Here is a 26,382-nt window from a genome sequence, read left to right as displayed (position 1 = left end):
CAAATTGCTAGAATTAGGCATGAGCCACCGACTGCGCTGGCCTTGTCCTCTTTATTTTTAATAAAATTATTTAGTCATTAAGAATTGTGACTGGTGGGCCGGGCACAGTGTGACTCATGCCTGTAATCCCAGCACTTTGGGAGGTCGAGGTCAGAGGACCACTTGAGCTCAGGAATTCGAGACCAGGCTGGGAAACATGGCAAGACCCCGTCTCTGCTAAAACTACAAAAAATTAGTCGGGCGTGATGGTGCGCGCCTGTGGTTTCAGCTACTCGGGAGTCTGGAGTGGAAAGATCGCTTTAGCCCAGGGGGTGAAAGTTGCAGTGAGCCATGATCGCACCACTGTACTCCAGCCTGGGTGACAGAGCAAGACCCTATCTCAAAAAAAAAAATTTTTTTTGACTAGTGAATAATTCATATTCAGAGCTCTTTTTTTATGTATGAACTAAATAATAAAATAGTTTAGGCTAAGTGCACTTTTTATTTTTAAAATTTTATGTATTTATTATTACTATTTTTAGAGATGGAGTCTCACTATGTTGCTTAGGCTGGGCCCACCTCAGCATCTGGAGTTGCTGAAACTACATGAAAGTGCTACTGCACCTGACCTATTTAAGAAAATAATCTAGAGAAGAATTGACATGTTGTTTATGAATCATTCAGTTAGGTTTTCTCTATAACATTGAGATTTGGTTAAAAATATGTTTTTCATAAATTTAAAAGCTAGTGAAATCTTAGCTTTGCTGACTAGGATGTCTTATGATATAAATGAGAGAGAGTTCTTAATTTTTTTTAAGAAACTGACAACTTTCAAAATAATTTCTCAGTGGCTTCATAAAAATCCAGAAAAATGATTTCACAAATTTTTGTGACACTCAGCATTTTTAAGGTAGTTCTCTCAGTGCCTTGCAAATAGCAGCTCTAGTGTATATTGAGAAAAGGAAAAATTCTGAATGGCAAATAGATTTCAACTTTAACCTATTTCTTTTTTTTTTTTTTTTTTTTTTGAGACAGAGTCTCTGACGCCCAGGCTTGAGTGCAGTGGCACGATCTAGGCTCACTACAAGCTCCACCTCCCGGGTTCACACCATTCTCCTGTCTCAGCCTCCCGAGTAGCTGGGACTACAGGCGCCCGCCACCAAGCCCGGCTAATTTTTTGTATTTTTCGTAGAGATGGGGTTTCACCGTGTTAGCCAGGATGGTCTCCATCTCCTGACCTCGTGATCCGCCCGCCTCAGCCTCTCAAAGTGCTGGGATTACAAGCATGAGCCACCGTGCCCGGCTAACCTATTACTTTTTTTTCTTTAGTCTTCTTGGTTGTGCAAAGAAAAATTACCCAAATCTTAACTTTCAGAAAAGGTAACCAAGTCCTAATGCATGTGGCAGTACACGTTTGCTCCGGCTACCCTGTCCCTCTGCCCTGTGTGGACTCCAGAACCATCCATGTTGTAGCCTACCTCCTTTCCCCACCCCTGCCCACTTTCCACTCACACTTCAGGCAAACCCTGCATTTTGCTATTCCTGGAAAATGGCTTATGCTTGGATACCTCTGGGCCTCTGTTGATGTGTCTGTCTGTTCCCTGTGGAAATTCTACCTGACATTCAAGTCTTCATTCAAATGCCTTCCTTCCCATGAGACTTTTCTGATTCCCTGCTCTTCCTTTTCTATGTGTTTCATGCCTTCCTGTGATACCACATTCTGCCTTAAAAAGCAAGAGAGTGATCAGATATATATTACCGGAAAAAAAAAAAAAAAAAAAAAAAAAACTACTGATAGCAGTAAAAATGATAGAGAAAAGACTGGAATTGGGAAATTCATCTGAAGACCAATGCAATATGAGGAAATAAGACATTGAGAAGGGCGAGAAGAAAGGAAATTGAGAGAAATATCAGAGCAGTGACCAATGAATAAAAGCGCCTGAAGGGAGAGAGGTTGTCAAAGATTATTTAGGGTATCTCATTTGGGCGATAGAATGAATTAACCAAGAAAGGAACACAGGAATAAGAGCCAGTTTGGAGGAGAAAATTTTAAATTCAGTTTTATATTGTGTTAGAGGTGCCTATGGAGTATCCAGCAACTATGTATAGAGGAATACAGGAGGACGTGAAAAATAAGGCTCCACATTTCAGTAAAGAGAGAGCAGGAATCATCAGCACCCGTTGTAGGTTAGAGAGGTCATACTAGGGACCACAGAATACAAGCTAAGGGAGAGGCACCATCAGAGAGATCTGGAGAGCAGCTGGCAGAAAGTTAGAGGACCCAGAACAGCAGGAACCAGGACAAGAAATTTTAGAAATAAGAGGTGGAGATGGTCGCCAGCATTAAAGGCTGGGAGAATGCTGGAGAGCTCAAGTCTATTGAGAACTTAGAAGAGGCCGTTAGTTCTGGCTGTGAGAAAAGCATTCAGGATTTTTACAAAGTTTCGGTAAATCCCAGTGAGCCCGAAGCTAGATTGCAGTAGATCGAGAAGTAAATAGAAAGTGACAAACACAGACGCAGTGAAAACAACTCTTTCAGTAAGTTCAGTGGTGGAGGAAAGATAACTTAAAGAGGAGGTAATAGTAGAGTAGCACAGAGAGGTACACTAGAGAGACTCATCTGTGTAACATATCCAGTCTCCCCTACCAGACAAGTCCTTTTCATCCTTTCCTCCAGCCCCATCGGCGTAGCACAGTGTTGCATCAAACAAGTGTTCAGTGAATGAATTAAAGGATGTCAGGAAGACTTCAGGGAATCAGAGATTGAGTTAGGAGGTGAGCTGGTGGTGTTTTGCTCATCTTCATTTTTGAAAGAAACCTAAGAAAATATTTAAACGTCCTCTACAAATAGTTGAAAAATGGTAAAGGTTGCTTCTTGTTTTACTTTAGAGGAACTACAAAAGAATAGTTATTAGATTGCCAAATCCTGCAGAACCTCCAGCAGGCACAAGTTTTTTTTCCCTCAAGAAAGAGAAGTGAGCCGAGCATGGTGGTGCATGCCTGTGGTCCCAGCTACTCAGGAGGCTGAGGTGGGAGCATCCCTTGAGCCCAGATGTTCAAGGCTGCAGTGAGCCAAGATCACACTAATGTGCTCCAGCCCGGGCAAGAGGATGAGACCCTGTCTCTTTAAAAAAAAAAAAAAAGAAGAAGAAGAAGAATAGAAGGAGGAGGAGGAGGAAGGAAGGAATGAAGGAACAAAGGGAGGGAGGGAGGAAGGAAGGAAGGAAGGGGATGGAGGGAGGGAGACAAAAAGGAAAAAGGAAGGGAGGGAAAGAAGGAAGGAAAGAGGTGAGCCAGGTGTAGTGGCTCATACCTGCAATTCCAGCACTTTGGGAGACTGAGGCAGGAGGATCACTTAGGCCAGGAGTTTTGGCGAGACCCCATCTCTACCAAAAAAAAATTAAAAATTAGCTGGGCGTGGTCATGTGCGCCTGTGGGCCCAGCCATTTGGGAGGCTGAGGCAGAATGATTGCTTGAGCCCAGAAGGTTGCAGTGAGCTATGGTCATGCCACTACATTCCCACCTGGGTGATCGAGAAAGACCCTGTCTCTAAAAAAAAAAATTTTTTAAAGAGAGATGGGAAAACAACTTATTGGCACAGCCATGTGAAAAGCACGTGTTATAAATATCTTGCTTATATGCAGCAAACATATAAAAAGTGGAAAAATTGACCATAAGACATAGCCTTACTAATTTTCAAAAGCCTGATAATGATTGCAAATTCATCCCTTAGATGTGGAAAGACAAAAATAAGACTTGTCTTATTTCATTATTTTATTTTCTATTGATTTATTATTTTGAAAACCTGCTTTAATTAACCTTTGTAATTAAGTAGCATTTGTCTTTAATGCTCCTACAATTAGGTAGATGTTTTAAAAACATGTCGATTAATTGTTTCTTAGCATTGTACCCAGATCCAAAAAGCAGGCATCTGACTATTCCATGTGCTTGATGTTTGTGTGTTCAACAGTGTCAGTACTAAATACACAATATGGAATCTATGACATGCTAGTAGTAGCTACATTCTGCTCAACAGAAGTGTGTTATATAAAGGAATGCTAATATGCTTTCCCAGAAGTTAGTGAGTCTCTATCAAACCCAGTCTTCCTGAAGGGAGCCTACCAGTTCTGATATTGATCTTTTTTTTTTTTTACCAAGATACCAGATTTCTCTGTAGATGATGAATTATTCCAAATAGGAAACTGTGTGCCAGTGTTCTGGAAGTTGCTCTGTGTGACAGGTGCCAGATCTGTAGAACAGACAGAATGTATTTTCTTTGAGCCTCAAAAACTAGACACATACTGTTTTTAAAAAGAGAGCAGAGCATGTTCTCGAGTACTATGCAGACATTTGTAGAACTTTAGAGCTAAATTTAGAGCTAGAGGAAGGAAACTTTAGAATCTTCTTTTCTAAGTTCCTCATTCAGTAAATAAATCAGTTGAAGACCAGAGAAGTTCAGTAATTTTCTTAAAGCCACATAGCTAGTTTGTCACTGAGCTGAAACTAGAAATTAAACTTCCTGACTACATTCAGTGCAGTATTCATTCCCTTGCTTTCCAGAGAGGCCAAAAGTTCTCGCTCAGTGACTCACAGTAAGACATGAAGCATTTTCCTTTTAAGATTAATCAGCAGTGGTAGAAGATTTAGAAAAATACACTTGTATATGAGCACACTCAGCCTTTATAGTTCTGACCCCAATCCAGAATGTTCATCTTATATTTCTTTTTTTTTTTTTTTTTTTTTTTGTATGAGCTTCTCACTTGCCTGCCTATAGGCTGGAGTGCAGTATGGATCTCGCTCACTGCAAGTCTCCCAGGTTCGCTACATTCTCCTGCCTCAGCCCCAGGCTGGGACTACAGGCGCCCTCGGGCCACTCACTCCGGCTAATTTTTGTATTTTAGTAGAGACGGGGTTTCACCGTGTTAGCCAGGATGGTCTGGATCTCCTGACCTCGGTGATCCCACTGCCTCCCAAAGTGCTGGGATTACAGGCGTGAGCCACCGCGCCCGCCTGTTCATCTTCTATTTCTAAGCTCTCACTTCAGTCTTACAGGAAACACCTCCCAACCTCCATCACTTTCCTCCTCTTGGTAGGTAAAAGGTAGAACCTGAGGCTCAAGAATTACTTAACTAAAAAACACCATCTCCCAAACAATTTAAAGATGGAAAGATAGAAATAGAGATAGACAGGCAGACAGACACATAGTTTAGGTTTTCAGATTCTGTTCTTTCTCTGTGGGAGAGGTCAGCGTGCCATGACTACCAACCTGGTCTAGAACCCACAGCAGCCATAGTTACCAAGACCACAGCAATAAAAGCAGTGTTTATTAAGCATTGCCATGTGCCCAGCACTGTGCTAAGCACTTCCTCTCATCACCTCACATGAGGTAGATAGGTACTATTATGTGGGACTCAGAAGCAACGAAACTGGCTTTTTCGTTGCTGGCTATATATACTAATAACACTGGCTTTTTCCCCCTTAAAAAAGGTACGCGTGCCTCAGCTGAAAGATAAAAAAAAAAAAAAAAGTATGTAAATAAAAATCCTTATTTTCTGTACAGTTTCAGATTTTTGTATGTTTTATGTGAATTTAGTCTCACCAAATGGGATCTATTTTTCATTCCTTTTATGAACCTCTGGTGTATAAAAATGCTAAAATCACCTATATAATTGGTTGCACTGGTAACTAAATGGAACCTAATTTGTAGCATGGGCACTTAACAATACAGATAATTTATTCATTAGAGTTAGCCTTTGAGGGGAACTTCAACTTATAAAAATACATTTTTGTGAGATTATGGCAGAGGGATCTCACTTTAATATATCCTAATTCTAAAATGGTTTTTAGGGGTGTTTTCTGGTTATATTTGTTAGGTGATAGAAAAGCAGGACTAGCAAATGTCGTAAGTGGCTATCTTTGGCTATTTGTACATTTAAATTAACTTTTTTGATTACCCATTAGGAAAAAATAGCTTTTCTAGGTGTGTAAACTTTTGCATATGTTTATAGCCTCTTACCTGTAAAAACTAAATCAGAGCTTAGAACCATGCCTGGCACACAGTAGTCATTCAATAATTATTCCTTGAGTAAAGAGACAATATTGTGTGTTCTGTGAAATAACAAAAGTTCAGGAGCAGCAGATAGTTGGTGATTCTAGTCACCTCTATTTTGTTATAGGATAACTGATTTTCTCTGAGTTTTACACCAAAATTCCTTCTTCTTTTAATACGCCTTCTTACTTAGTGCTTTTCTCATGATCATTTTCCCAAACTTCCTAATGGACATAGTGTCTCGTTTTCTGTATGTTTTTAAACCTGATATTTTGGAGTTTAATCCATCACACATTTATTGTTAACCTACTATGTGTATTTTGTTACACTTAGGAACAAAGATGAGAAAACCTGTTACTCATATAATTTATATTCAAGTAGAATAACTGATACAAACCAACATCGTAGTATAGTAACAGTTTAATACATGAGCTAATGTATGCATACAACAGGAGCCCAGCATTTAGGAAGCTTTTTATAAACTGTCCCAAACCCCAGGTTTTTTATATACTCCTAACTGAGTGGATGGATGGCCCATCAAAATGTTCCATGGAAAACATATAACGTCAGAAGTTACCATGTGACTCTGATATGCTCTGCCTCCCCTACCCTCCCCACTCCTCAATTGGGAACTACTGGTGAACAAGAAATGAACATAGTACAGCCATCCCTCCTTATTCCCTGGGATTGGCTCCAGGATCCACTCAGATACCAAAATTCCTAGATGTGCAAGTCTCTGATATAAAATGGCATATTATTTGCATATAACCTACACATATCCTCCTGTATACTTCAGATCATCTCTAGATGACTTATAATATCTAATACAGTGTAAATGCTGTATAAATAATTCTTATGGCCAGGCGTTGTGGCTCATGCCTGTAATCCCAGCTCTTTGGGAGGCGGAAGCAGGAGGATCCCTTGAGCCCAGGAGTTCGAGACCAGCCTGGGCAACATGGTGAAACCCTGTCTCTACAAAAAATTTAAAAATTAGCCAGGCATGGTGGCACACACCTGTAGTCCTAGCTACTCAGGAGGCTAAGGTGGGAGGATCGATTGAGTCCAGGAGGTCGAGGCTGCAGTAAGCCATGGTTGTGCCACTGCACTCCAGCCTGGGCAGCAGAATGAGACCCTGTCTCAAAAAAAAAAAAAAAAAAAGTTGTTATACCATATTTTTTTATTTGTCTTTTTTTTTAATCATTGTTTTATTTATTTATTTTAGAGACAGAGTCTTGCTGTCACCCAGGCTAAAGTGTAGTAGCTCTATCGTGACTCACTGCAGCCTCTAACTCCTGGACTCAAGGGATCCTCCCACCTCAGCCTCCTTAGTAACTGGGATTAGAGGCACACTCCACCATGCCCAGCTAATTATTTTTATTTTTATTTTTATTTTTGTAGAGACAGGGTCTGTCTATGTTGGCCAGGCTGTTCTCAAATTCCTGGCCTTGGGCAATCCTTTCACTTCGGCTGGGATTACAGCCGAATCCTTTCCCAAAGTGCTGGGATTACAGGTGTGAGCCACCATACCCAGCCCATATTATTTTTTATTGGTTCTTTTTTCCAAATATTTTCAATCCACAGTTGGTTGAATCTGCAGATGTGGAACCTGCAGGTATGGAGGGCCAACTGCATAAGGAATTCTATCTGAGCAAAGTGGTCAGGAGGTTCACAGAGGATTTTGAAGGAATATGCTATCTGGGGTTTCTTTCCATTGTATTTCAAATTACAGTAGACAAGGGCTTAATATGTGCGAGAAATTGTACTAAGTGCTGAGGATACAATAATGAACAAGATTCCTGCCTTTGTGGAGATTATATGGCAAGGGAGGAAATAAAACATTATAGATTAATTCCTGTGATCAGTGCTATGAGATGAGGTCATATCCTGAGGGACCCAGACAAGCCTAGCACCAGGGGCTGGGGTCACCAGTAGATAAAAATATGAACAATCATGCCTCAGCCCCGTAGAACAACACAGAAAGAAAATGGGGAAGAGTGAGTAGGGAAGCAGGATTTTTTACCAAAACCTCCCAGTTTAAAGGTTTCTATATGAAGAGGCCATGTACCAAGGATATATTTACTAAAAGTATCTAAATACAGGCTAATTCAATTTAAAGGAATCCCAAATGAGAGGTAAGATTTTCTTCCCCTCTAACTCCCAAGTCTGGTCTCTAAGGAGGCCCCTACAAAACAGTAGTTGTATTAGTCAGTGATAAAATTTATTTAGGGTCAATGGAAATGCATTTATGAATTTGAGACTCAAGGGTACGTGTCAATTTCTTGGGAAAATCCAAGGTAATTTTCACGGAGTACTCAGATGGGAAAGTTGTCATGTGCTGTCATGTCTCATGGTAGAAATGCTACCCTTAGCCTAATAACATATAAAAGTACCATCTCTGGCTGGGCGCAGTGGCTCACGCCTGTAACCCCAACACTTTGGGAGGCTGAGGTGGGCAAATCACTTGAGGTCAGGAGTTTGAGACCCGCCCGGACAACATGGTAAAACCCTGTCTCTACTAAAAACATAAAACTGAGCCAGGCATGGTGGCGCACCCATTGTAATCCCAGCTACTCGGGAGGCTGAGGCAGGAGAATTGCTTGAACCCAGGAGGTGGAGGTTGCAGTGAGCTGGGATTGTGCCACTGCACTCCAGCCTGGGTGACAGAGCAAGACTCCATCTCAAAATAATAAAATAAAATAAAAGAGCCATCTCTTTGTTCTGGGATTCAGCAGAGACAGAGTCTTGCTAGAGATGTAAACGAACATGATGGTCTCTGCGCTCAAGGAGCATATAGTCTAGTGAAGCCGATCACCATAAAAACACATGGCTGTGATACCACGTCGTGAGTGTAAGAACAGAGCTATGTATGCATGGGGAGCAGTGGACATGATGGCCAGGTACCCTTATTATGGGAAACATAGAACCTAAAGTGTGCCCCCAAAAGAACGTGATGCAAAATAATATTTTGCTGAACATATTGGTAAGAAGGAAAGAAAACATATTTGAGTTGAAAAGTTACAGTTTATTTTTTCCCCAAACTAGTCCCCACTAACCCCTCTTACATTTTCCTCGTTGCTTTTCTTTCTTTCATTACCTTTTTTCACACTTCCTCACCCTACAGGCCGCCAGTTTGTCTTTCTGACAAACATCATTAAGTGGTAACTCTGGAGAGTTGGGAGATAACTGTGGCTTCTCTCCTCTACATGTAAAAGTGCTCTCTGGACTAGTAAGATGTGATAAAGCACCATCCATATTTCTTTTTAACAGAGACAAACAGATCATACAAACTCCCTGAGAACAAAGCCTATGTCTGTACAACTTTGAATTCTGCACAGTTTCGTATTTTAATTCGTGAAACGTGTTGATCCTTCTAGTGCCCTGACCTTAGGTCAACTGCTGGGGATGCAAAGAAGGTGACCTTTGAATTGGGTCTTGAGGGATGAATAGGAGTTGGTTCTCAATTATTTCATGTTTAAGTCGACATACTTTCCTCCCTTTGCTAAACTCTTGAATTCTTTCACTTTCGCAGCAGGATTATGCATTAACTTTTAAAAATTAAAGTGAACAGTTTAATTTTTACTGATGGTCTGTGCTACTTTTATAAAAACATGAGCAAACTGGTAGACAGAAACCAGAACTCGAGAGCAGTGGAGGAGGAGATGCTTTTACTGTGTGGGAACGAGGGCTGGGAGAGCATAGTGTATGTTCAGAGCAGTAGTAATCCAATGATTCATCCTGTCGTTCCTCTTCCTCCATAGCCATCAGGTTTGGGCGGATGCCACAAGCCGAGAAGGAGAAGCTGTTGGCGGAGATCTCCAGTGATATCGACCAGCTGAACCCAGAGTCCGCTGACCTCCGGGCCCTGGCAAAACATTTGTATGACTCATACATAAAGTCCTTCCCGCTGACCAAAGCAAAGGCGAGGGCGATCTTGACAGGAAAGACAACAGACAAATCAGTTAGTTCTCTTCTGCTGTCTTCATTGGGGGAGGCGGGGAGTTGTTGTGGGTTTTTGTTTCTTTGAGTAAATGGTTTACTGCGCTATGAATGCACATGCAGAATATTGTTCAACTGTTGGCTGTTAACATATTGCAGACTGAGTCTGAAATGCAGGAAGTGTTTTCAGATAGCATAAGTAAACATTATTTTGAAGAGGGAGAAAAGTCCATCGAGTCTTTGAGAATAGCGTTAGAATGTATTGGTCATCCTAACTTTAATGAATGAACTTAAGCCCCCTCAGCCTATCACCCTCTTTTAGGATCCATCTCTTTTCTCACCATCAAAATAACTGGCCACAGCAATATTCATTCAAGCAGCCTTGCTTTTCTCTGGGAAGAGCCCGACCTAGATTTAGAAAATGTGTTGAATCCCACTATTTCACCTTTCAGGAGAACTACCAGAATTACCCTTTTTTTTTTTTTTTTTTTTTTGGGGGGGGACGTTGTCTTGGTTTGTCACCCAGGCTGGAGTGCAGTGGCACAATCTCAGCTCACCGCAACCTCTGCCTCCCAGGTTCAAGCGATTATCATGCCTCAGCATCCCGAGTAGCTAGGATTACAGGTGTGCACTACCATGCCCGGCTAATTTTTGTATTTTTAGTAGAGGGGGGTTTCGCCATGTTGGTCGGGCTGGTCTAGAGTTACCTCTTAGGGAAGTTCCACATGGGGCATAAAATAGATTCTAGATATTAGGTTACCTTTCCTTCCTTGTAGCATTCTTGATTATTCCAGGGCAACTAGAAGCTCTGTCCTTTTATTACATATGGAATTTTATCTTCTGCAAGGCTCTGAGCTGCCTGGGCCACTCCAGTGGACTCTCCAACATCTGTTCACTCATTGAGCAGCACCGTTTAGAAAACCCAGAATGGGTTGTAATTGTTACTGAGTTAGGTTTTCCAAGCAGCAAAGCTCTTCCCTGACTGGAAACTGAGAAAACAACATGGAATTATAGCATAAAATTGTGCCTGAATTCTAGTCCTAATTCTGCCATCAGCTTGGATGACCTGGATCATGTCTCTGTACCTCAGTTTTTGTTTTTGTTGTTATTTATTTATTTAAGACAGTCTCGCTTTGTTGCCAGGCTGGAGTGCAGTGGCACCATCTCGGCTCACTGCAACCTCCGCCTCCCTGGTTCAAGCAATTCTCCTGCCTCAGCCTCCTGAGTAGCTGGGACTACAGGTGCATGCCACCATGCCCAGCTAATTTTTTTGTAGTTTTAGTAAAGATGGGGTTTCACTGTGTTGGCCAGGATGGTCTTGATCTCCTGACCTCATGATCTGCCCGCCTCAGTCTCCCAAAGTGCTGGAATTACAGGCGCAGCCACCACGCCCGGCTTTGTAGCTCAGTTTTTAACAACAGGGTTTGGCTTTGATTCTGATGTCTGCACAATGCTCCTAGGGCTGTAAGAACTGCAGAACACACTCAGAAGACACTGTCCCAACCATGGAAAGCCCTTGTATGCACTCATTTCTTTTCACGTGAACACCTCCCAGAGAGCTATGCAATTATTTGATAGATATGTGTAACTTTTCCCCTATTCAGATATATTGTGGGGAAAATCTCATTAACTTTTCATGTATTTTGATGACCATCTCAAAATGGTAGTCCTTCTGTTTAGCTAAACCATTTAGTAAGAGAATCAGTTAATAGAAAAAGGAAACTTGCGGCATAGAGCCATACACTGATAAGGACAAAGAGTTTTCCGATTTGCAAATAGGTCTCTGATACCTCAACAATAATATACCTGGATTCAATTCTTTACAGTATTAAAAAAACCTTGCACATTTATTAGGTTCGAGTCACATTGCCACCTGACTACTGCTATTATTATCCTCTTTATTTTAGAGATGAGGAAAATAAAGTCCAGAGAGGTTAAACATTTTGCCCTAAGACCCCACAGCAAGTGTGTAGAAGACCTGGGACTATAATGCAGGTTTTCTGGCCTCTAGTTCAGAAGATTCGTAGCATGCTAGCCCCTCAGCACAGTACTTTAGGAAGCTAGTCTTTCCCACTTGCTGTCAGTGAGCCAGGGAGACATAACACACTGAGAAAGCTTCGCTCTGAGAAAACTTTCTGTGATTGTTTTCTCTCAGTTTTTAGAACAGTAGGAATTCTTCACCTCATCTGCTGTCCCAATATATTCACAATTGGAAAAAATTTGTGCTGTTTTGGTTCTTTTCAAATTACAAAAGTCCTTGACTAGGACTGCTGGCTTTTACATGCGCAGGACTGCACAACACTGGTGATCATAAAGCTCATTCGTTCAATGAGAAAATTGGCCATAGCAAATCAAAAACAAATGAAGACCTCTGCGTAGCTGATTGGACTACAGAAAATAAACTATTCATATCCAGGAAGAAAAAAATTAAAGGATTGCTGAAAAGGAAAGAGCCCTAAAGCAAACTATCTACAGTTTTGGTTAGTTTTTTTTTTTTTTTTTTTTTTAGGTGGGGTCTTGCTGTGTTGCCCAGGCGGGAGTGTCTTGTTATATTGGCCAGGCTGGCCTTGAACTCTGGGCTCAAGCAGTCCTCCCACCTCAGCCTCCCAAAGAGCTGGTATTACAGGTGTGAGCCACCAGCCATGGTTAGTTTTCATCAACTGCTTTCTCACCTTCTTTTCATCCTCCAATTTGTACCTACAATCCTTATTAGAAATCCTGTCAACTTAGTAGTACCAGAAAGTCAGGCAAAAGACTGAAAAAAAAAAAAAAAAAAAAAAAAAGCCTCAGTGGTCAAGAACTTAAAATTACACTACTGGTGTCCAGCGTGCTCTTATCTGTGTCACTGGAGGACACACTCAAGATACCTCACTCCAGTTGACTCCTTGGCTCTAAATCTTTGAGTTAAAAAATAAGGAGGTTCTTTATGGAATAAACAGGTATTAAGTTATTTAAAGGAAAGGGCTGCAAAATGCTTGGTTATGGGCTTTTCAAGTTCAGAGGCCAAGCGTTTGTCATTTTCTTCCAATAACTAGGACTGTGTCTTGCCCCTAATAGTTACTCAGACTATATTTGCTTAATTGAATTAAACATGGTTGCCTATGCCCTTTGAAATTCTGGACTTTCAACAGAGGGCCTCTAACTAGCCCAATATTTGCTTACCAAACTGCACATTATTGATGATCTGGATTCAGGCAGGATCTGGAAAAAGAGAGCCTGGGCCAAATTAAAATAATCCGTTCACTGATGACACAAAACTAAACTACAATTGTTTGGCACCCTCTCTTCTCCTTATCTTGCAAAATCAAATTAAACACTAGTGGAAAGAAACAGTTCAGAGAGGAATATGGGAAAGGAAAAAAAAAACAAAATGTGATTTCCAATGAGACTAGAGGTTTGTTCTTTATCTACATGATTATGTTATTCATTTGATAGCATCTCTCTCAGGGGTGTTATGTTATCTCTTGGCCAGGACTCATGAAAGTTAAGATTTGCATTGATAGGAAAAGTTTTGCAGAAATGTGGACTCTTGAGAGAGTGGGAGGTATACAAAAGTGGCTATGGCTGTGCAGCAGAGCAATTTGCGTTTCTTATACACCCTGCTTGAGACTGATGTCATTAGTGTTGGTTAGGCCAAGGCTGGGGGAGGCTACTCAGAATAGTGGGTTGCCAGTTACCCAGAACCTTTGGAAAAGGAAATGACTTGATTGAAGAGGCCATTCTTTAAATGTATCATTCTCCTCAATTTCACCATTGCCTATTGTAGAATGCCTGCTGCCTGCTCAGCGTTTGCCTCCAGGCAGACCAGGATTCCTTCCCCTCCCCATCTAAACTTCCTTCTCCTGGATCTTATTCCCTAGGGCCACTTGCACCTTTCAAAATGGATAAATTGCATTCCCCTGCTCCCCTTCTACCAACTTTAACATCATGTCCTTGGTATAGGATGCCCTACTTTTCATTGTTTTGCCTAAATAAGAATATGCTTGGGAATTTTAGGCTTAGGGCCGGGAAAAGATGGGATATGGAATTGTTAGCTATGGATTGCCGGACAAGAAATTTTAGGAGCAATAGACCTTTTAACCATCCTCAATAGGATGGAACTGACTCTCCCCACAACCTATTTCCCTTTCAGTGGCTTGCTCCAGCCAAGGCCCCTTATTTAAGAGGTCTTTCTGCACTCTGAAAACCATGCATATGCCAGAACTAGGTGCTCTGTTTCATGAAGGCAGTTTGATAACTGAATGGACTTTGGAAGTGCTCAGTGTTTGACTATTACCCTGGTGTGATGATCACACTGGGTGTATCATTGTCACATGATCCCATGTTTGTTGGTGAAAATAAACAGTGGTTTTCAAAAACCATTTTCAGTGCCATGGTTTGTCATAAAACAATAAATAGAAAAACGCTTGATGTGCCTGCCAACTTTTGACCCCCTATCTAAGAGATGGCGAAGCTCTGGCTGCACTCTATCTGCAAATAAGGAATAAAACTCTTTATTTGTGCTATATTGGACTTTGGGTTCCAAAGCATCACATTGTTTATGGTAGGTACATGTAGAGTCACTGTTTTTATAATTATAAGAGCAAACTGGTGCCATTGGAAAAAATGGTCTTTCTAAATAGTGTGTGAAATATGAAACTAGTGAAGAATAAAATCAATATGGAAATGTAAACTTCTATGAAAACATTTCCTTACCCATTTAAGTTTGTGCATTCTGAAATTTACAATGGCCATCAAACCCAGTGACTCAAAGCTATTGGAAAGATATCTGTCCTGTTAAATCCTACACTTACAGCTAAACAACATATGGGCTCTTTTCCCTTTATCTCTGGAAAAGCCCGAGTGAGCTGGAATTTGCTCCCCAAAGGAAAGACATCAGGCAGAATCCTCAGAGAAAGGCTTAGGGACCCCAGTAGAAATAAAATCAGGATAGTAGTGCCAATTTGTTTCTGGGGCTGCTGGAGAAGTTAGGCTTCTGGGATCATTCATCCATCTATCAATAGTAATAAAATAAATTCTTCTATTGCCAGGACTGTCAGGAATAGCTAAAGATATAAAAGATCTGAACCAGTTTCTTTCAGAGAATAAGTTAAAAATAATATTTTTAGAGTTAAAAAGAAAAGCACTTGGATTTTTTTTCCCAATGGCTGGACTCAGTTGGCCAATACCCTTGCTTGCCTGCTGAATAACTCTTTGGCTGGCAATTGATTTTTTTAAGAGCTGTGGTTATGTGCTAGTTCATTAGAGTGTGAATCATTCTTCATATTAAGTTTTGATTTGTTTGTCTTAAATCTCTAAACCCTGCAGGAAAGCAGAATATCTTTGACAGCTTTCAAACTTCACTTCTATCAGACACAGCACTCCACCAGCACCTCTAGGAAACAGTCGTTCAAAAGGCACTGCCCCAAGACCCCAGCATGTAAGAGCGTTAGTTTAAAATCTCCAGTTCATCCTAGAATAATCATTTTAAAAGGAAAAAAAGAAGTGAGGAAGTCCTATGGAAAGCAATGGAAAGGGAAAAGTTCTCAACCCAGAATCAGGACTTAGGTTCTAGTTCCCGGTTTGCTATAAATGGCACTTTGACTTTGGAATGTCTCTGGCTTCCGTTTATTCATTAGTCAGAGAATGATGGGGCAGATTATTTCTGAAGACCCCTTTTGTCCTATAAATCTCATGGTTCTCAACAAGAGGGAAACAGGAACAACGGGCAGAAACCAGCAAGAGGCTGAGGAAACCAAACCAATGAATTTTGGATTGTAGCTAACCGAGGAGAACCGTGTGTGCCACAGGTGATGAAAGTCAGATGTGTAAAAAGGAAGAAGGAAACAAAATGAAGATGAGCCCTAAGAATTCAGTGTTTTGCCCTGGTAAAACTAGGAACATCAGGAAAGCCACACTTGATGAGGCCCACATTTTTCCAAGCCAGTTTTTACTCTGACAGGGTTACCTCAAGTGATTGTTTGAGAGAGGGTAGACGGGTTGACTACACTCATTCAATCTGCCAAATTAGAAAAGTCACCCAGAATACCCTGTGCTTTTTGAGTGATTTTCATGTTTATGAAAATTCCTTAGCTTGCTATTTTGTTATTCAAAAGGATTATAAACATAGAGCATTCATGTATAATACCTTTCATAACTCATGTTAAAATGCTGATGTTATTGGATTTCTCAGGAACAGTACTGTTCTATTTCTCCATTCAAAAAGGTTAAAAAAATTAATTACTCTATTTTCATCATTAATCCCATTTCCCCCATTGTCTTTGTATTCTACATAGGAAGCATGCCATAATTGAATTTACTCATCTATATAAAACAGTGCTTTAATCCTATTCTGAAAATCAAAATATATTTTTGAAAATCAAAATATGTCAAAATTGAAAATCAAAATATGTCAAAATATTGAAAATTTAAATATATCAAAATTAATTATATTTGATGTATCCCTCAAAAAATTGATTTCTCCTTACAGAAATCTTTTTGCTTTCCTGGAGAAACACTGGGTTCAAGTGCAGCTTTCTTCATTCTATTCTGGTCTGTCCAATATATGAAAAGCACAAGCACACAATGACCAGTGACAGATTTGCTGTGAAGCTAATGAAGCTTCATGGGGCCCTTCCCTTGTGCAGAGCTCCTTCCAGTGCTTGGGGAAGGGCCCAAGCAATTTTATTCTCATAATTTGTAGTACCTTCCTTAGAGAGGCCCCACTACTGTGTACATTTTATGCACCACAAAACCTGAATTCACCCCATCATGTCCTAGCTGTAATTAAGCTTTCCTTCCTGTTAAGGAGGGATGCTTACCCAGCCATTTGATGTAGGGTCTGAAGATAAATACACTATTAGCCCCAAACTAGAAGTGTTAAATCATTAAGACAAAATTTGAGAATGATACGGCTGCTATAATGGCAATCTTTGGATAATACTGTCCAGGCTGATGGCAAGTGTAAGGACTCCACTTTGCTTTGTGAAAAATACAAAAACACGGCCGTGGAAGTACAGTACATTTTGTATGGAACATTGTACCACATTGTACCAAATGTCATGTTAAATTAATGATTCAAGATAAAATTATGCAGACCAAATTTGACCAGGGTTTTAAAAGGTTCTCTCTCCATGAAGCAGGCTGGCCACGATCTTCTCTCTAGGTTTGAAGGTAAGGAGGTTCCCTGTGAAATATGAAAGTAACGCCTAAGTGAACTGTCTGCAATCTAAGAATTGGTGAATTGGTTGCAAAGAAAGGCAGACCACGCCCACCCAGGGATCTCTCTTGCAGTTTGACAGAGAAAGAATCTATGCAGCCTTCAGAAATGCAGTGAAAACGGTATAATCAGATATGACTAGGGAAAAAAAAAAAACAACTGGTGTTCATTTGCATGTCAACACCCAGAATTCTCTGCTAGTTCACCTCTTCTTCAGAATGCAGAAAGGACTGAAAAAGCTGAAATGGAGCCTGGCGCAGTGGCTCATGCCTGTAATCCCATCACTTTGTGAGGCCAAGGTGGGTGGATCACCTGAGGCCAGGAGTTCAAGACCAGCCTGGCCAACATGGCGAAACCCCGTCTCTACTAAAAAAAAAAAAAAAAAAAAAAAAATAGCCGAGCGTGGTGGTGGGTGCCTGTAATCCCAGCTACTCTGGAGGCTGAGGAGAATCGCTTGAACCCGGGAAGTGGAGGTTGCAGTGAGCCTAGATCGCGCCATTGCACTCCAGCCTGGGCAACAGGAGCGAAACTCCATCTCAAAAAAAAAAAAAAAAAAAACTGAAATGGTTTGGCATGATGGTGGGGTGCTGATTCCTCTCTCTGTCCTTGAGTATTTACTGCCAGGAAATCCTGACCAACATCAATTGCCAAGGGGTTAAAGTCACATTGTTGTTAAATTGGGAGAGAAAATTAGCAGGATTTTGTGCCCTGTGTTCAACTATTACAGAGTTTCGAAAACAGGAACCTGGAGCTTTATATGAGGGGACAGGGGAAGTAAAGGGGAAGAGTGACAAGGGTGATTTATCAGGGCATACTTCCAGATAAATCACTTACATGGAGGTGAAAGAATTTCGTGCATATGTTCTGTGCCAAGAAGCCAAATGGTTGAGCAGAAGCTCCTCTGAAAGTTGAAGTGGGCAGTTCTGGGTACAGTCTTTCCACATGTGAAAAGGCGATGATTTTGTATTCATGTTATTTGTACTCCTGCATGTGCAGTTGGTCTTTTCAGGTGTCCAGACCATCATTTTCTCATGACATTAAAGAAAGCCAATAAAGGCTAGTTGTGGTGGCTCACACCTGTAACCCTAGCACGCACTTAGGGAGGCCAAAGCAGGACGATTGCTTGAGCCCAGGAGTTCAAGACCAGCCCGGGCAACATAGCAAGACCTCATCTCAAAAAATGAAATAATTTTTTTTAAGAAAAAGAAAGTCAGTGGCCGGGCGCGGTGGCTCAAGCCTGTAATCCCAGCACTTTGGGAGGCCGAGACGGGCGGATCACGAGGTCAGGAGATCGAGACCATCCTGGCTAACAGGGTGAAACCCCGTCTCTGCTAAAAAATACAAAAAACTAGCCGGGTGAGGTGGTGGGCGCCTGTAGTCCCAGCTACTTGGGAGGCTGAGGCAGGAGAATGGCGTAAACCCGGGAGGCGGAGCTTGCAGTGAGCTGAGATCCGGCCACTGCACTCCAGCCTGGGCGACACAGCGAGACTCCATCTCAAAAAAAAAAAAAAGAAAAAGAAAAAGAAAGTCAGTATTTCATTAATATATATTATAATACACTATAAAATGCCTGTAGGACAAAGAAACACGTTTTCTCTAGGTTCTGTGACAGCATCATTATCCATTCAAATTTTTCTCATAATTAGAACCTGACATTCTGGAAAAATACAGTAAATTTTCATTGATGTTACTTGCTCTGCCCCCCTTTTATTTCTCCCATTAATAATATTAATCCTGAAAAGAAAAAAAGAAAAAGGAAAAAAACCACCCAAGCGAAATGTTTAAGAAATACGGTACGGACAGTTTGGTCCCTTGAAAAATTAGAGCCGCCAGGTAAACCTGTTCTGGGGTCCTCACATCTGTCCCCTTTTGGAGTTTGGTAAGTAGTACAGTTGAAGTGAATTTTTTTGTAACAAAAGTAAAAACTTCCAGAATAACTCCAGTAAAGGGTGTTGACGTGACGTACAAGTTTGGAAATATATTTAACATCTGAGAGTCCTTAATGTTGGTGTTACTTCCTCCAGTGTAGAACAAACTTAATCTTTTGATGAAAATCATAGAGTTCCATAGATATGAATAGAATCTCCAACCAGTGCATCTTGAAGCCAGCTGCCACGGCCACTCATGCACCTTCTCTGTGCCCATTCAGGAGAGAATTCTCAACATCTTTGCTCAAAACAATGTCTACTTTTAGTCCATCAGAGACTTCATGTTTGTTGTGCATGCACACTCACAGCTCTCCACACATATGCCCACTCCCCACACACATCCTGCTTCTGAGAAATACAACTAGAATTTCCTCTGGAGAAGAGGTGGAAACCCCTGATTGAGAAATTTAAGGCCTAGGAAAGGTAAATGACTTTTCTTAAGTCGCATAGTTCACCACAGAACCAAAGCTAGAATGCAGATACCCTCAGCTCTTCTTCCAGTGCTTTCAGGTATACACGTATTTGAACAGGATTCGAGGTTTAACTCCTTACGTGTCTTTCAGTGTATTCGGTGTAAATAAAATGTTGCCCCTTAGAGCAGCCTTGAGAATTTCTCAATGACTACAGACTTTGGTTAGTTCTATACAAGGGAAGTGAGAGAGAGATAATGTCATGACCAAATGACTTAACTTTTGAAAGCAGCCTATTGCAAACTTAAGTAACTGGGGCATGTATTTTATTGATTGACCTGTAAGGACAGATATTTTAAAATATAAATTCAAAACTGTTTTTTGCAGCATTCACCTATAGGCCTTCTATATCTGCTCTTTGTGAAATAGATGGCTTCCAGAGCATTAAAAAAAGAAATAGACATTTTCTTGGTTCAATAGCTCTAATCTGCTTTCAGAGTGATTTTTTAATAGTTAAGCATATTTTATGTGCACATAGTTTCATTTGCGATCTGAGAGGATTTCATCTAAAACTGAAAAGTTATTACTCGTGAAGGAGAACAAAGGAAAAGGAAAAAAAAAATTTAAGAAAAAAAATTGTTTTAAGCCTCTAAAGTTGCTTTATGTTCAAGTGGGTATTTTCAACCCTGAGTTGCTGAAATGATTTTTTATTGAAAGAAGGTTAAAAGTGTATTTCATTGAAAGCCAAGATAAACAGTAGATTTTGTATCATTTTAAAAATCAACAATTGGCTGGGCATGGTGGCTTACGCCTGGAATCCCAGCACTTTGGGAGGCCAAGGCGGGCAGATCACTTGAGGCCAGGAGTTCAAGACCAGCCTGGCCAACATGGTGAAAACCTGTCTCTACTAAAAATACAAAAACCAGCCAAGCGTGGCAGTGTGTGCCTGTAATCCCAGCTACCCAGGAGGCTGAGGCATGAGAATTGTTTAAACCTGGGAGGTGGAGGTTGCAGTGAACCCTGATTGTGCCACTGTAATTCAGGCTGGGCAGCAGAGCAAGACTCTGTCTCAAAAACAAACAAAATAAATAAATAAATATAAAAATCAACAGTGAAGACTCCCCAAACAAAAGAAATTGGGATTCTTAGCCAGTCATAGGTAAAGTGTTACAGTGTAAATTAAAGGGAAAGAAGACCAAAATTGGTGAAATATGTTTGGTCCCAGAAGATAATTAAGATGAATAAAAGAACTTGAGAGTATTTTCTCATTATTAAGCATCTTCAGCTTTAAAGATTTTAGTTAGCAAAGCAAGTTTACATAAAGAAACAGTTTTCTGAACTGGGATGGCATTCACTAAGTTAGAAATCTCCAAGTCACCCATGTTTCCCCTGTTTTATTTGCAGCCATTCGTTATCTATGACATGAATTCCTTAATGATGGGAGAAGATAAAATCAAGTTCAAACACATCACCCCGCTGCAGGAGCAGAGCAAAGAGGTGGCCATCCGCATCTTTCAGGGCTGCCAGTTTCGCTCCGTGGAGGCTGTGCAGGAGATCACAGAGTATGCCAAAAGCATTCCTGGTTTCGTAAATCTTGACTTGAACGACCAAGTAACTCTCCTCAAATATGGAGTCCATGAGATCATTTACACAATGCTGGCCTCCTTGATGAATAAAGATGGGGTTCTCATATCCGAGGGCCAAGGCTTCATGACAAGGGAATTTCTAAAGAGCCTGCGAAAGCCTTTTGGTGACTTTATGGAGCCCAAGTTTGAGTTTGCTGTGAAGTTCAATGCACTGGAATTAGATGACAGCGACTTGGCAATATTTATTGCTGTCATTATTCTCAGTGGAGGTAAGATTTGTCTTTTGATCCTCTATGAAAGAGGGTGGGATGATGGTGGGATGGCCAAAAGAATTTTGGATTTCCTTATTAGTCTGCGTTCTTTGTCGCTTTAAGTGCCAATGGCATAATGCCATGAATCACCTCTACACGTGCAAAACGCTGTACCAAGAAAGAGTATCATAAGTTTGCAGTATGAAAGTTATGAGTAACCCAGGATCTTCTCTTTCTTCCCTCAACAATATAGTTTTTCCAATCAAATGCCCTCTTCTTTTTCTTTTCTTTGTCTCTTTCTTTCCTTTCCAGAAAGGAAGATTAGAGGCCAATCTAATCTTTGGTTCCTATAAGTAATGGCATGTATAACTTTGCTTAAGACAATGCTTACTTGACGTAGAGAAGGAACTACTAAGTGTTTCTGGTCAAATCATGCTCCTGCCCTTCCAACAGTAAGATACTACTTTGAATTGCTTTCGTGATATCAGGAATTAAGGCATACCTACTGACCTCCGCCCACTCTCTTGTGTGGATTACTCTGATGGCTTCCCTTCAAAATACCTTTGTGAGGTAGTTGGTTGTGATTAAGAATGCAATCTGAACCGAACACACAACATAGAAATAAATTTAGTTATTTAGCAATTTGTTGTATTTTTGGCCCTGCAAGTATATAATCTGACTAACCAGTTCCAAAAGCCAGATTTTTACTGAGTGTGGCTTTTTTTTCCTTTCCTTTTTTTTTTTTTTTTTTTTGGTGAGACAGGGCCTCACTCTGTCACCCAAACTGGAGTGCAGTTGCATGATCATAGCTCACTGCAGCTTCTAACTGCAGTTAGTAAGCTATGATCATGCCACTTCATAGAAGTAATACATGGCCATTTTACAGTTGGGCTCAAGTGATTCTCCCACCTCAGCCCCCTGAGTAGCCAGGACTACAGGGGCACACCAATATGCCCTGCTAATTTTTAAAATTTTTTTGTAGAGATGAAGTCTCGTTATGTTGCCCAGGCTGGTTTCAGATTCCTAACCTCAAGTGATCTTCTCGCCTTGGTCCCCCAAAGCGCTGGGATTATAGGCATAAGCCACCACGCCCAATCTAAACTTTACTTTCAATAGCCTCTCATGAGTAGAAGAAAGTTTTACTTTCATCTCTCTGTATAAAAAATTTTTTAAGTGGCAAGTTTTCCTATTGAAGTGGACTTCAGGTGAGCTTTTTATATGTACTCTACAGTATATCCTCTGTGAAAAACCCATCGGGGGATAGTGGTAAACTGTGTATAACTGCACAATGTGTTATAAAGAGCACGATCTTTTGTTGTCCAGTTGAAAGGAGAATGTTTCTGAAATCAGGTGCATAGTGCAGTAGTCATAAGAACAGCAAACATTTATTTAGTATTTGCTGTGTGCCAGGCAGTATTCTAAGCACTTTGTGCATATTTATTCAATCCTTACAACAATTCAGGGAAGTAAGGACCATTTTACAAATGAGGAAACCAAAGCGCTGAGAGGTTTTCTCATTTGCCTGAGGTCACGTGGCTAGCAAAAGATGGAGACAGGACTGTGAACCAGGCATGCTGGCTCAGACTCTACACTCTCTACCATCACATCATGTGGAATACCGGCCTTTAAATGCCTAGGGTGCAAATAGATCACAATAGCCATAGTTTACCTTTGGAGCTGTAAGTCCAGGGTCCAGTTGTGATTCGCTTTAAAATAACTACTTGATATTATAGCTTTTTATTGTTGTTGTTTGTTTTTTGTTTTTGAGCCAAAGTCTCGCTCTTGTTGCCCAGGCAGGAGTGCAATGGCACGATCTCGGCTCACTGCAACCTCCACCTCCTGGGTTTAAGGGATTCTCCTGTCTCAGCCTCCCGAGTAGCTGGGATTACAGGCACATGCCACCACACTCGGCTAATTTTTGTATTTTTAGTAGAGACGGAGTTTCATCGTATTGGTCAGGCTGGTCTCGAACTCCTGACCTCTGGTGATCCGCCTGCCTCGGCCTCCCAAAGTGCTAGGATTACAGGCATGAGCCACCACGCCCGGCCGATATTATGTTTAATAGAACAAAAATATACTACCTGGCATGGTTTAATATCTTGACCACATCTGCTTCCTAAATTAATCCCTGACTCTCTGGTATCTTTGATTAATTCAGCAAAAAAGGATGAGATTCCAGTATAAGGCTTGCCAGAAGAAAAATATTAAATTTTGAAAAACCAGTTTAGAAAAACAGTTGATATTATTTATCTTGTATTTTATTTTACTTCATTTTATTTTATTTTATTTTTTGAAATGGAGTCTCGTTCTGTCTTGCAGTGGCGTGATCTCCACTCACTACAACCGGGTTTTCCTCCTCCCAGGTTCAAGCGACTCTCCTGCCTCAGCCTCCCTAGTAGCTGGGATTACAGGAATGTACCACCACACCCAGCTAATTTTTGCATTTTTAGTAGAGACAGGGTTTCACCATGTTGGCCAGTCTGGTCTCAAGCTCCTGACCTCAGATGATCCACCTGCCTCGGTCTCCCAAAGTGCTGGCATTGCAGGCATGAGCCACTGCACCCAGACTATTTATCTGCCATTTTAAGGCACATTTTATTTTTAATAAAATTTGGAAATATATTAATATTTAATTTATTTCAAGTATTTTTCCTAAGCATACTATATATCCCATGTCTATTCTTTTCACTTAGTCAATTTCCCATGTCATTACATACTCTTCGTTAATACTTTTCATTAACTTTTTTTTTTTTTGAGATGGAGTCTCACTCTGTCGCCCAGGCTGGAGTGCAGCGGCGCTATCTCTGCTCACTGCAAGCTCCGCCTCCCGGGTTCACACCATTCTCCTGCCTCAGTCTCCCGAGTAGCTGGGACTGCAGGCACCTGCCACCACGCCCGGCTAATTTTTTGTATTTTTCATAGAGACGGGGTTTCACCATGTTAGCTAGGATGATCCCGATCTCCTGACCTTGTGATCCGCCCACCTCAGCCTCCCAAAGTGCTGGGATTACAGGCATGAGCCACCGTACCCAGCTGACTTTTCATTAACTTTTTAAATAAAAGTAATACACGGTCATCTTATAATTGAAAGAGTACAGAAAGGTGTAAGTGAAAAGTAAAGGGCTTTGCCCTCAGGATAAAATAGAATTAACAAAGTCCTATTTTTCCTATCAAGAAGTTTACGTGCACACTCATGTATATATAGATATATACATTCATATATGTGTATGTTCATAGCAGTTTGTATTCCTACCCACATACACGAAGGGAAGCATTTGAAATGAGCCATTCAAAGGTACTTAGTTTCTACTAGGCAAGGTCTACACAAGAAACAGTCATGAGAATTCTGGGCTTTATGAAGTGAGATCTGAGTCTCAGGCATAGAGGATGAGATCCACCTCCTTGATTGTGCTTCATTAGAGTAAGACAAAATTTCTCAATTGGTTTTTCCTCCTATTCCGGATTTTCCATTCAGCTAAGCAAAAGGCTTTCATCCACTAAACAAATTTCTGATCCTACCCAGTCTTAACAAGAGTGATTCTTTTCTCCTCTGCAGTTTACTCTAAAGTCTATCAATTACTTTGGTGGTTTCAGAAAGAAGTGCTTTTGGTGGGGATCCAGTTGGCCTCCTCGTGAGCTGGCTGTGGACTCACAGAAGAACTTCACTTCAGCAAAGGCACTTAGGGCCCCAGACTAAAAGAAAGATGAGCAAGATGTGCATCATCTAAGAGTGGGCGGGGGTAAGGAATTGGGGATTAATGGGGGTGTCCCTAGAGGACCCAAAGAGGAGATTTTTAGATGAAAGTAACTGATTTGACCCAACTCAGTATTTGCTGGGGAAACTGGAGTTGCTACCTAAGATTGCTGCCATTAAACTTCAGCCTTAAAAACTGCTGATACCATTTGATTGGTACTTAGATTTGCCCGGGCTTAGCATCTCTGCTGTTCACTCAGCTCTCAAATCAAGCTGCTGAGAAAGATGACCTAGTTCTTCTTGAGTCTTTCTCCCCTCTCTCTCCCCTGAGCTTGGGGACAAAAATTAAACTAAATAAAAGGAACAGCAACCTATTCTAGAACCAAAGTTCAGGACTTTGTACCTTTTTAAGAGCATTTCATGTACATTCTCTCATTCAATCCTGACAGTGCTCCTAGGCTCTTAATTCTCATTTCACAGAAAGAAAAGTGAGGGTCATAGACTTAAGCAATTTGTGTAAGATTCAACAACTAGTGCCACAATGGAACTAACATTGAAACCTGGGTGTCCTAACTGCCCCTTCTGGCTCTGGCCAGTGGATTGTGGTCAATAAACTCACTCTTGTGTTGGTGGCTGCAACCTGCTCTCTCTTCACTGTATCCCTAAAGTAGGCCCATATCTAGAAGCCAGGAACAGTGCTTCCTTGGTCATCATGGTAAGCAATAACTTTCCTTGCACTCCCTAGTCTTACTGACAGGCTGGGCGGCGTCAAGAGTAATAAAACTGCCTCCAGCAAAGCCATGTTTGCAACTGGCGCCGCAACATCATGCCAGCCACCCTAGCAAACTCCCAAAACCTACCCAGCAGCCAAAGCCAAGCATAAAGCTCAGTGAAGCTGACAAGCCCCAGGACACTCTGGTGGATGTTTTGCCCCCTTGAGTGTTTGCTGTTTTGTGAAGAAAAAGTCTAGGAGAGTTCCAGCTGGAACTCTGCAACAGGCAAAAGCTCTTTTTGTTAATTCAAAACAGTTTGGAATCCATTTCAGTTCTTCCTAAACCTCCAAGATACAGGGGAGGAAATTCACTGGATTTTACAATATATTTTTCAAGGCAAATTGCCATCGCTGTCCTAATGACAGAGGAGCTGCCGATATCACTACAATGGCCGCAGATGGCAAGTCATCCAGCCTCCTCCTGTGCCCTCCTGAGTCTGGCTTGGTGATGCAAACCACCTCGAGGGCAGCTCCTTCTTTTTCCAGCAGTTCCGGCACTGTTCTTTCTCTGTAAAGCCACTTTGGAGGGCTGTTCTTGGCATGATCGTAGACTTTTCTGCTGTTGAGTGGGCAAGGAGA

The 26,382-nt window shown here is 41.1% G+C and overlaps 1 protein-coding gene across 5 annotated transcripts in view; it reads left to right on the top strand.

Moving 5' to 3' along the window:
• PPARG (peroxisome proliferator activated receptor gamma) overlaps positions 1 to 26,382 on the top strand; it is a 146,103-nt gene that overhangs the window by 107,183 nt on the left and 12,538 nt on the right. For 4 of the 5 annotated variants that reach the window (XM_031663127.1, XM_031663128.1, XM_021934188.2 and 1 more), the window contains 2 exons: positions 9,787 to 9,986; positions 20,905 to 21,355. In XM_031663127.1, the coding sequence (XP_031518987.1) occupies positions 9,787 to 9,986; positions 20,905 to 21,355 (651 nt within the window). The remainder of the gene's footprint in view (positions 1 to 9,786; positions 9,987 to 20,904; positions 21,356 to 26,382) is intronic. The other variant, XM_031663129.1, reaches the window with a different exon arrangement.

The sequence above is a fragment of the Papio anubis genome, chromosome 2 (assembly GCF_008728515.1).
Source record: "Papio anubis isolate 15944 chromosome 2, Panubis1.0, whole genome shotgun sequence".
NCBI lineage: Eukaryota > Metazoa > Chordata > Mammalia > Primates > Cercopithecidae > Papio > Papio anubis.
The sequence above is the reverse complement of the archived record's forward strand: the minus strand, read 5'-3'. Positions and strand labels throughout refer to the sequence as shown.